The sequence below is a fragment of the Rhinoraja longicauda genome, chromosome 22 (assembly GCF_053455715.1).
Source record: "Rhinoraja longicauda isolate Sanriku21f chromosome 22, sRhiLon1.1, whole genome shotgun sequence".
NCBI classification, from domain to species: domain Eukaryota; kingdom Metazoa; phylum Chordata; class Chondrichthyes; order Rajiformes; family Arhynchobatidae; genus Rhinoraja; species Rhinoraja longicauda.
The window spans coordinates 18,427,481-18,439,730 of record NC_135974.1 but is presented as its reverse complement, the minus strand read 5'-3'; the positions used below and the strand labels follow the sequence as shown (position 1 = coordinate 18,439,730).

At 47.3% G+C, this 12,250-nt stretch overlaps 1 protein-coding gene across 1 annotated transcript in view; it reads right to left on the bottom strand.

Annotated features, from left to right (window-relative positions):
* The window catches only part of rims4 (regulating synaptic membrane exocytosis 4), a 46,172-nt gene that overhangs the window by 4,749 nt on the left and 29,173 nt on the right, over positions 1–12,250 (bottom strand). The window contains exons 3-5 of the mRNA XM_078418906.1: positions 4,476–4,588; positions 1,970–2,071; positions 1,152–1,291 (exon numbers count right to left, since the gene is read on the bottom strand). Of these exons, the coding sequence (XP_078275032.1) occupies positions 1,152–1,291; positions 1,970–2,071; positions 4,476–4,588 (355 nt within the window). The remainder of the gene's footprint in view (positions 1–1,151; positions 1,292–1,969; positions 2,072–4,475; positions 4,589–12,250) is intronic.

Here is a 12,250-nt window from a genome sequence, read left to right as displayed (position 1 = left end):
AGGTGGGACTAGTGTAGATGGGGTTTGTTGGTCCGTGTGGGCAAGTTGGGCCAAATGGCCAGTTTCCACACTGTATAACTTCATGCATGATTACAATCAAGTCGTCCACAGCGGACAGATACAGGATAAAGGGAATAACGTTTAGTGCAAGATAAAGTCCAGCAAAGTTTGATTAAAGATTGTCCAAAGGGCTCCAATGTGGTCAATGGTAGGTCAGGACTGTTCTCTAGTTGGTGAAATTATGGCTGCATGGTTGCTTGATAACAGCTGGGAAGAAAATGTCTCGGAATCTGGAGGTATGCTTTTCTCAAACTGGCAAACTGAGTAGAAACAAAGAAATTTCGTAGGAGGAACAAAGGCGTAGACTATTTTCCAAATGGTGAGAGGATTCACAAATCGGAGGTGCAAAGGGAATTGGGATTGCTGGTGCAGGATTCCCAGAAGGTTAACCGGGAGGTTTAATCGGTAGTAAGGAAGGCAAATGCTTTTATTTTGAGAGGACGAGAATATAAAAATAGGGATATAATGTTGAGGCTTTATAAGACACTGTTCAGGTGCATTGGCAGTATTGCGAGCACTTTTGGACCCCATATTTGGGGAAGGATGTGCTGGAACTGGAGAGGGTCCAGAGGAGGTTTACGGGAATGATCCCAGAGATGATGGGGTTCATGAATGAGGAGCATTTGACGGCACTGGGCCTCTACTGGTTGGAATTTAGATGGATGAGGGAGGACCTCAATGAAACTTACCGAATAGGGAAAGGCCTGGAGAGAGTGGATGTGGAGAGGATGTTTCCACTAGTGGGAAAGTCTAGGACTAGAGGGCACGGCCTGAGAATAAAAGGACGTACCTTTAGAAAGGAGATGAGGAGGAATTTCTTTGGCCGGGGGTGTGAATCTCTGGAACTCATGGCCACAGAGGGCAGTGGAGGCCAAGTCTTTGGGTATTTTTAAAGCCAAGACTGACAGCTACTTGATTAGTAAGGTTGTCAAAGGTTACAGGGAGGCGGTGGGAGAATGTTTTGAGAAAGGAGGAACGTCAACTGTGCCTGCTGCCAAGCCTGACCTGGGGAGCAGTGCCCGTATGTGTGGTAGCAGCAGCTCCTCTCCATCCCCGCTTCTACACAGCCCCTGAAGACCCTCTGCACTGACCTGCAAGATCTTGCCCTGTGGGCTCTCGTTGAAGACCAGGATCTGATGATACAAGGGGTCCAGGGACTTGTGTGCACTCTTGGTTTTCTTCTTTGCGATGCAAATCCCGTTCTCCAGAAGGTAAAGTTTAATATAAGCAGCTGGAAGGAGGAGGAGAGGAGCAGGTGAGACAACCAACCCATCGGCACTCAGCGAAGGAAGGGAGCAGAGACCATCAAGGAGAGGAATGAGACTCCCGGGGCGATTGTTGGGATCGGCTGAGATGTGGAGATTCACAGAAGAACAACGTTACTTGGCAGAGACCTTCCAATGGGCAGAAGATGGGACTCCTGAGATGGTCCTCAGGGCACCCACCACCCCATCGAGAAGGACGTCCCCCCCCATTGGCCCAGTCTGACCTCTGGTGACCAGACCTTGGGGGACTGCCTGCTGTAACTGTGCTGCCAACCAGTAATCACCACGTACACTCGCACTATCCTACACACACTATCCTTTACAATTTAACTGAAGCCAATTAACCTACAAACCCACATGTCTTTGGGATTTGTGGAAAAACCAGAGCACTCGAAGAAAACCCACGTGGTCACAGGGAGAATGTACATGCTCTGTACAGACAGCACCCGTAGTCAGGATCACACCCGGGTCTCTGTCGCTGTAAGGCAATAAATCTACCGCTGCGCCACTGTGCCTCCCCAAAACTAAACTAAACTAAACCAAACCAGACAGATTGAGAGAGGGCGGAGAGGGCTGTCCAAGGGTGAGAGAGAGAGCTGAGGGGTGAAGCGTTCAGCTGGGAACAGTGGGGACCAGAGCCGTACCTGGCAGAGCCTTGGTCCCTGGTTTTGGCGTGAGTCCGCGGGCCTGAATCACCTCCACCTCCAGCTGCCCGTCCCGCTCCAAAATCCCCATCTCCACGTCACCTGTCAGAGAGAGGGAGCTGAGAGATTACCACAGTGGCCCATACATGCAACAAGACACCTCTTTGAAAGTAAGTGACATTTGGGAACTGGATAAAACTTACGTGCGTTTAAAAAAAGATACAAAGTGCTGGAGTAACTCAGTGGGTCAGGCAGCATCTCTGGTGCACATGGATAGGTGACGTTTTGGGTCGGGACCCTTCTTCAAATGGTTTCATGTGCAGTTGGTTGCCAAAGGGTGAGAGAATGTGGTTTGATTGAACGATACGGCATGGAAACAGGCCCTTCGGCCCATCGAGACCACACCGACCATCTATCGCCCTTTGTCACTAGTTCTATGTTATCCCACTTTCTCATCCACTCCCTACCCACTCAGGGCAATTTACAGAGGGCCAATTAACCTACAAACCCACACGTCTTTTGGATGTGTGGGAAAACCTGGAGGATACCCATAAAGTCACAACGAAAACGTGCAAACTCCACACACACAGACAGCAGCCAAGGTCAAGATCGAACTCGGGTCTCTGGCACTGTGAGGCAGCGACTCTACCAGCTTCGCCACTGTGCGAAAAGATTAGTTTCTTTTTACATAACAGGTGCCTGCAACACACTGCTGGGATAGATGGTGGAAGCAGATATGATGGTGCAGTTAACGAGGCTTTTAGGCAGACGCATAAACAGGTAGGGGATGAAGGGACGCAGACCACATGCAGGCAGATGACCATGAGTAGTTAGATTGGTCGAAGGGCCTGTTCCTGTACTGTTCTCTGTTCTAACACTACAAACCAGAGCTGCTTGCTGCTGTGAAATTTCCTTATGATTCAACGATTGTCAAGACCTGGTCTTACACTGACACCGTGTGGTGGAACATGGAACTGTAGGTGGATGACAGACACGGGACAACTCACAGTTAATCAGGTCAATGATCCAGTGGAAATCAAGTGGTGATCTTGCAACGAGGTGGTGGCAGGACTCTTGGCTTTGATACTTTAGAACAACAGACCTGTTATGGTGTTTATCACACTGAGTACTATATTTACTTATCTATTGTCATTGTTCCGTTTCGGGACATGTGACAATAAAATACTCTTGTCTCTTTTGGTCTGTGTAACTGCTAGCCTCTAATTTAACCTGCAGGCTGTTTTTCTATCCACTGTGTTTCCACTGCGACTGTGTTTCTCTATAATACTTGTAGACATTGTGTTCTCTGCAATTTGCACATTCCCTGTGATGTACACGACAATAAATGTTTCCTGCATCTCACACATTCTGTCGCATCTCCATTTCTGCCAGATTTTGGCTCCAATCCCCAATTTATCATCTGCCTTGCCAACATAACGCTGGCCAAAAGCAGTACTTTGCAGAAGTAGTCTCCTTCTGTGGAGATTAAAGAATCGTCTCAAAATGAAGAGGCTTAGGGATCAACACATGGATATGCAGGGAATGGAGGGATGGGGATAATGGGCACACAAATAAGAGTTGGTCTTGGCTTCGTGTTCAGCACGGACATTGTGGGCTGTACTGTTCTAATGTGCTGTGAACAGTCACAGAGTATGGGGCAATAATATCAATGGTCAGACAGTGGGAAGTGAAATCCCACAAAGCCCAATGCTGCAGCAATTAATTCACAGCTTACGTTCTGCGATCAGAAACACACTGACCATTACGTCAATCCATACTATCCCACTTGCCCGAATCTAGTCTCTCTCTGTGCCTTGCTCATGCAAGTACTTGCATGAGATGCCTCTTAAATGTTGTTACTGTCCCTGATTCCACCACCTCTTCTGAAAGCTCATTAGAACATAGAACACAGATCAATACAGCACCGGGCAGGCCCTTCAGCCCACGATGCCTGTTCCATACATAATGCCATGACCAACCCTTACCTGCCTGCACGTGATCCATGTGCCTCTCCCAAAACTCTTTTAAACGCCATTATTGTACCTGCCTCCATCACCACCCTCCAGCAGTGTGTTTCGGGCACTCACCAGCCTCCGTGGAAAAAAAACTTGCCCCGCACATTTCCTGTAAACTTTATCCCTCTCACCAGAAAGCTATGCCCTCTAGAATTTGATAATGCCGCCCTGGGGAAAAGGCTCTGACTGTTAGAACCAACTGCTCTTTGTGAAGAAGGGTCTTGACCTGAAACGTCACTTACCCATGTTCTCCAGAGCTGCTGCCTGACCCCCTGAGTTACTCCAGCACTTTGAGTCTTCTTTCGCTCTTTGTGAAAGATTTGCCCCTCTGATTCCTTTTAAATCTCCTCCCTCTCACCTTAAACATACACCTCTAGTTGTGGACACCCCTAGCTTGGGAAACTCCCACCCCCCCCCCCCCCACTCTCCCCCCCAGCCATAAACATCTACTGGGGGTCAGTGCAGGTGCAGAGATGATGCCTGTGGCTTACCCATCGATGGAGTGGCCAGTGTCTGTCGCCCCACAAACTGTGCCGGTCCCATTCCATCCAGGAAGTCTCGGAACTGTCCATCCGATGCCAGGCAGACACCGCTGTAGTTTAAGCTGGCGGGAAAAGAATGGAAGAGCATTCACTTGATGGCTGCCATCATTTGGGGCGGCACAGTGGCGCAGCAGTAGAGTCATTGCCTGACAGCACCAGGGACCCAGGTTAGATCCTCACTACGGGTGTTGTCTGCACCGAATTTGTACGTTCTCCCTGTTTGGGTTTTCTCCGGGAGTTCTGAATTCCTCCCACATCCCAAAGACATGCAAGTTTGTAGGTTAATTGGCTTCTGTAAATTGTTCCTCGTGTGTAGGATAGAACTATTGTGAATGTGCGATTGGTTGGTTTGAACCTGGTGGGCCGAAAGGGTCTGTTTCCATGTTGTATCTCTAAACTAAAACGATTTTCTGCACTCTGGTGGTTTTCTCGTTGCACTACCTGTTGCACATGTATGTGGCATGATTGTGCCCATGTGGAATTATTTCAATCGTTTTCCTCCCACACTCCAAAGACGTGCAGGTTTGTAGGCTAATTGGCTTTGGTAAAATTGTAAAACTGTCCCTAGTGTGTAGGATAGTGCACTGTCATTGGGCATCATTGCCCAGGTCATTGGGTATTTTTAAAAGGAAGATTAATAGGTTCTTGTTTAGTAAGGGCATCAAAGGTTAGGGTGCCTGTGAGAAGGCAGTAGAATGGGATCGAGAGGGAAAAATAGATCCGTCATAGAATAGACTTGATGGGTCAAATGGCCTAATTCTGCTACTATGCCTTACAGTCATGGAAATGTCAGTACAAAGTGATGGAAAATCAAGGGAGCTCAAGAGTCACTGCGTTATACAGCACGGAAACAGGCCCTTCAGCCCAACTGGTCCATACTTACCAAGTTGACTACCTGAGTTACAACCATTTTCCTGCATTTGGCACATATCCCTCTAACAATTGACAATTCCATTTCTCAAAATAATACATCAAACAATATATATCCCACACTCAGCAGGCTCAGTTGTTTAGTACTGGCTGGCATTCTACTGCTCAAACAACTTTAACCCTCTTGTAATTTCTGACTGCCGCTCTATTTCACGAGTCATTTCTAAGGTTGTGTGTGGGGGGGGGAGGGGTCCCACAGTGGTAGAGTTGCTACCTTACAGTGCCAGAGACCCCTTGTTCGATCCTGAGTTTGGGTGTTGTCTGTACGGAGTTTGCACATTCTCCCCGCGATAACGTTGGTTTTCTCCAGGTGCTCCGGTTTATCATATCATATCATATATATACAGCCGGAAACAGGCCTTTTCGGCCCACCAAGTCCGTGCCGCCCAGCGATCCCCGTACATTAACACTATCCTACACCCACTAGGGACAATTTTTACATTTACCCAGCCAATTAACCTACATACCTGTACGTCTTTGGAGTGTGGGAGGAAACCGAAGATCTCGGAGAAAACCCACGCAGGTCACGGGGAGAACGTACAAACTCCTTACAGTGCAGCACCCGTAGTCAGGATCGAACCTGAGTCTCCTCCCACATTCCAAAGACGTGCAGGTTCGCAGGTTAATTGGCTTCTGTAAATTGTCCATCGTGTCCAGGATAGAACTAGTGTACCAGTGATCACAGGTCGCGGTGGACTCAGTGGGCTGAAGGGCTGTTTCAACACTGTATCTCTGAACTAAACTCAACACAGACCTTCCATGATTAGGAAAGTAAAACTCAAAGGACTCAGTTCGACAAGATGCCTTCACGAAAGATGGAGTTCCATATTTTATGGCTCAGACCAACAAATGTATAAAACATCAGTGCAGGAGAATGAGGGGTGATTTTAAAGAGGTGTACAAAATCATGAGGAGAATTGATAGGGAGAATGCACAGTCTTGTACCCAGGGTGGGGGAATCAAGAACCAGAGGAAGTTGATTTAAGGTGAGAGAAGCAAGATTTAATAGGAACACTGAAGGGCTACTTTTTCACACAAAGGGTGGGGGGGTATATGGAACGAGCTGCCAAAGGAGGTAGTTGAGGCAGGTACTATCACAAGGGATTTTTTTATAAAAGGATAAGAGGGATAAATGACGAACTCGGGGATGGGTGGGGCAGGAGATGGGAGAGGGAGGAGGGGGAAGGGGCAAGGTGATCTGGGTGGTGGGAGATGGTGGGAAAAATGTATGTGAGGATGAGTAATGTGAGAAATGGGTGGAGGGGTGGAGGGGTGGAGGAGTGGAGGAGTGGAGGGGTGGAGGAGTGGAGGGGTGGAGGTATTGAAATGCATGGGACCACCACCGCCTGCAGGTTCCCCTCCACATCACACTTGGAAATATATAGCTGATCCTTCATAGTCACTGGATCTTAGTCCTGGAACTTCCTGCCCCAACAGCACAGAGGGATTACCTTTACCAGTGGATGAAGACACCAGCATGCAAGAAAAAAGGCTTCTCACTGTACCTCGGTACACCTGACAACACACTCTCATCAGTGACAACCATATCATGAAAAATGAATTGATAAAAATACACGGTCTTTCTCAGTTCCCTGTAAATAAATACCTCATCCCTGATCATTACCAAGGTGCTTGTAATGCATCGTTTTCCGACTGCAAATCCAATTTTCTTCTCAAAGCCATGATTAAACCAGTCGCTACCTTGGCAAACGATGCATTCCAAATGGCAACCACTCCTTGCCTTGCAAAGCCTCCCCTCACATTCCCAACACCTTCTCTCCTGCCCCCCCTAGCCCTCAATCCCCTGCCAACAGCAATTGTCTCTCTCTGCCAGGACCCGTCATTATTTTGAGCGCCTCTGTTTCCTCTTTTAATATTCTCCATCCGATGCACATTAAGCCTCAACCGTGGGAACATTGTAAATTTCTTCTGCAGCCTAAATGCACGGTTCTTTTTGTGACCGTACGCGAATGTACCTCTTGAAAGTTATTTAGTGTTTCAGCAACGTGACACATATGTTTATTAATGGCACGTACCAGCATCTTTTAGTCTACAAAAATAGCACTGCCTGAACCTATATTGTTTAAAGATTTATATTCACTTTTCTCAGAGTTTTACAGCACAAAAACAGATCCTTCAGAGTGCCCTCAAAGTTCACGAGATCAAGCATTTTGATCTTATGGATGTGCATACAATCGTGAGAATAAGTAAGGTGAATGCACAGTGTCTTTTACCCAGGGTAGGAGAATCAAGAGCCAGAGGACATAGGTTTCAGGTGAGAGAGGAAAGATTTAATAGGAACCTGAGAGGCAACTTTTTTATTTAGAGGATGGTGGGTGTCTGGACCGAGCTGCCAGAAGAGGTAGTTGAGGCAGATACAATAACAACATTTAAAAGGCATTTGGACAGGCAGATGGATAGGAAATGTTTAGAGGGATATGGAGCAAACGTAAGAAAATAGGACCAGCTTAGATGGGGCATTTCTGGCCAGCATGGATCAGTTGGGCCGCAAGGCCTGTTTCCCTCCTGTTTGACTCTATTTGCCATCAACGTGAACTATCTGAATCTGATCTCAATTTGTACATTAATGTGGTTTGTAGGTTAGATACCTATAATTGGAGAATTCAATGGTCACAGCGTTACACAAGTGGAATATGAAGCTCTTAGAAAGGAACTGCAGATGCTGGAGTAACTCAGCAGGACAGGCAACATCTCTGGAGAGGAGGAATGGTTGACGTTTCAGGTCGAGACCCTTCTTCAGACTGTCTGTTCCTCCAGTTTGCACGTGGCCTCACTCTGGCATTTGGAGGGATATGGGACAAACGTGGGCACGTGGGACTAGAGTAGATTGTTCGGCATGGACAAGCTGGGCTGTAGGGCCTGTTTCCGTGCTGAATGACTCTATTTGCCATCAACGTTAACAACCTAGATCTGATCACAATACTCTGCCAGACGACTCTAACAAAGCCTGATCAGCAAAACAAAGTCAACTTTTCCACAAGCTGAATTGCATTTGTCGAGTGAACATAAGTGGATATCTGCCACGCGTCAGCACAAAGTTCAGATCAATCTTATCCAACCACTTAACAAAACGAACACACTTAATTAACATCATTAAGGGAGGATTTATTGGACGGTCGACAATTCGGCAGTTTGGCAGGACCTGTGGATTTCACTGGAGACCAGAGGTAATGCCAGCAAGGCTGGCTTTTCACAAGAGGCAACATTCACAGTTCTTCTGTGATTCCTCTTAATTAAGTAACAGCACTGAGAAGGAACAGAGGCAAGAACTTGAGATATATTAGACTTGGGCTTAGATTTATTATTGCCAGGTGTATTGAGGGAGAGTGAAAAGCTTCGCTATCCACAGAAAACTATAATATACTTAAATACAATCAAGCTAAACTCAAATACAATACTTTAGACTTTAGACATACAATGTGGAAACAGGCCCTTTGGCTCACCGTCTGCACTGACCAGCAACCACCACATGCACTAGCACATTCCTATTCACTAGTCAGTGGATGGTCTGTCCCATGATGCGGTCTTGGGGTGGCACAATGGGGCAGCGGTAGACAGCGCCAGCTTACTTTGGAAGTAAGAATAGAAAGGCAGATTATTATCTGAATGGTGTCAAGTTAGGAGGAGGGGGAGTTCAACGAGATCTGGGTGTCCTCGTGCATCAGTCAATGAAAGGAAGCATGCAGGTTCAGCAGGCAGTGAAGAAAGCCAATGGAATGTTGGCCTTCGTAACAAGAGGAGTTGAGTATAGGAGCAAAGAGGTCCTTCTACAGTTGTACCGGGCCCTGGTGAGACCGCACCTGGAGTACTGTGTGCAGTTTTGGTCTCCAAATTTGAGGAAGGATATTCTTGCTATGGAGGGCGTGCAGCGTAGGTTCACTAGATTAATTCCCGGAATGGCGGGACTGTCGTATGTTGAAAGGCTGGAGCGATTGGGCTTGTATACACTGGAATTTAGAAGGATGAGGGGGGATCTTATTGAAACATATAAGATAATTAGGGGATTGGACACATTAGAGGCAGATAACATGTTCCCAATGTTGGGGGAGTCCAGAACAAGGGGCCACAGTTTGAGAATAAGGGGTAGGCCATTTAGAACGGAGATGAGGAAGAACTTTTTCAGTCAGAGGGTGGTGAAGGTGTGGAATTCTCTGCCTCAGAAGGCAGTGGAGGCCAGTTCGTTGGATGCTTTCAAGAGAGAGCTGGATAGAGCTCTTAAGGATAGCGGAGTGAGGGGGTATGGGGAGAAGGCAGGAACGGGGTACTGATTGATAGTGATCAGCCATGATCGCATTGAATGGCGGTGCTGGCTCGAAGGGCTGAATGGCCTACTCCTGCACCTATTGTCTATTGTCTATTGTCTATTGTCTATTGACCCGGGTTCAATCATGACTACGGGTGTGGTCTGTAGGGAGTTTGTACGTTCTCCCTGTGACCGTGTGGGTTTTATCCGGGTGCACCGGTTTCCTCCCACACTCCAGACGTACAGGTTTGTAGGTTAATTGGCTTCAGTAAAATTGTCCCTGGTGTAATAGGATGGTGCCAGTGTGCGGGGATCGCTGGTCAGCACAGACTCAGTGGGCCGAAGGGCCTGTTTCCACGCTGCATCTCTAAGTCGAGACTCTAAACTAAACTCTTGGAAGGAATATCTTAGTCGGCAGGGACAAGATGAGCTGAAGGACAAGATGAGCCGAAGGGCCTGTTCCTGTGCTGTCTGCCTCCGTGACTCCTGGATCGGCAGCTTGTTTGTGCCTGTTCCCAGACCCGCGCTGAATTATCCAGCCAGCAGCCCGGCATCAACCTCACTCCATCCCACCTGCTCTCTCGACCCCTCTGGAGAGAGGCTTCATTTGGACACAAAGAGATGGAACCGTTGCCTTAGTGATAGTGGCACAATCCAGGCTGCAGAGATGTTAATGACTGTTCAGCAGAGGCACAAAACGCATGGCAGGTTATTTTTGTTTTCCTCTTGTCCGTTGTGTTGGCATGGCAATAGGTTGGGTACAGGATGTCGGCAACTCTAGACAACAAAGAACTACCTCGCAGTCTGATGGTAATATTTCTAAGTGGATTATCAGTCAGCAAATGAGGATCACAGCAGTGAATTGTTGCGGGGAAATTAGTTTTAAGGGAGACAGACACAAAATTGGTGGAGTAACTCAGCGGGTCAGGCAGCATTTCTGGAGAAAAAGGAAGGGTCAGGACCCTTCTTCAGACTGTGTATGCGTGCGTGTGCATGAGTTATACAGGAGTAAGGCACAAAAGCAGACCGCCAGCATTCATGTTTAGTTTGATTAAAGATACAGAATGGAAACAGACCCTTTGGCCCACCGAGTCCACGCCGACCATTGATCACCCATTCACACTAGTTCTATTTTTTCCCACTTTCTCACCCACTCCCGACACGCTAAGGGCAATTTACAGAGGGCCAGTTAACCTACAAACCCGCACATGTTTGGGATGTGGGAGGAAACCGGGGCACCTCGAGGAAACTCACGCGGTCACAGGGAGAATGTAGAAACTCTGCACAGACAGCACCTGAGGTCAGGATAGAACTCAGGTCTCTGGTGCTGGCACCGTTCGGGCAGCACAGTGATGCAGCTTGGGGTGCTGCTGCCTCACTACAGCACAGACTGGGGTTCAATCCTGACCTCGCAATGTGTAGGGAGTGAATGAGAAATTGGGAGAACATCTCTGACTCTATGACCAGGACAGATAAATTCCACTGAAAAACACTGACCCAATCGGTACTCATAAATTACAGTTAAAACGCAAAGTATATGTGCTCTAACACCAGGATAAACGCACAACCAACAAAACCAAGCCCAATGCCAAAGTAGTATCTAATCTACCTATACACACATGCTATAGGACAATAACTAATTCCATATTCAGTAATAACCTACCTACATGTTGACAAACACATGCTAAATATTTAACGGAGAAACCCAATCCCAATGCCATAGGATAATCTAAGATGCTTTTTTACAGTTAAACTATGGGACAACAGAAACTAGCCGTGTAGATGCCAGGATATCATTGAGGTTATCAAGTGGACACCTCCCTTCACTGGTGTTTCATGGACTAATCCCCCACGACACCTCGGGAAAGCTCAACAGTTAGTTCTGCTGCTCCAGAAGCACCTTCCTCAATACCTGCTCTCACCACCTATGCTACCAGTATGCACTACTAAGCAACTAACTATGTAAATATCTACTAAGTAAAAGAAACTACAGACGATTAATTCATGTAGCGTGGAAATAGGCCCATTAGCTGAACTTGCCCATGCTGACCAAAATCCCTCTTCTAAGCTAGTCCCAAATGCCTGCATTTGTCCCAAATCTCCCCAATCCTTCCCTATCCATGTACCTGTCCAAGAGTCTTTTAAATGTTGTTATAGTACCTGCCTCAATAATTCCTCTGGCAGATCGTTCCATACACCCACCACCCTCGAGTGAAAAAGCCCCTCGCGTTCCTATTAAATCTTCCCCTCTCACCTTAGACCTATGTCCTCTGGTTCTTCATTTGCCTACCCTCGGTAAAACAATGTGCATTCACCCAATCTATTTGCCTCGTGGTTTTGTACAACCTCTATAAGATCACCCCTTGTCCTCCTGCGCTTCAAGGAATAGAGTCCTAGCCTGCCCAACCTCTCCCTACAGCTCAGGTCCTCGAGTCCTGGCAACATGCTCGTAAAGTCTTCTTCAAAGCCACACCACAATATGAGAGCAGAATAATACAGGAGCTACAAGATATCCAGACCTACAGAGACA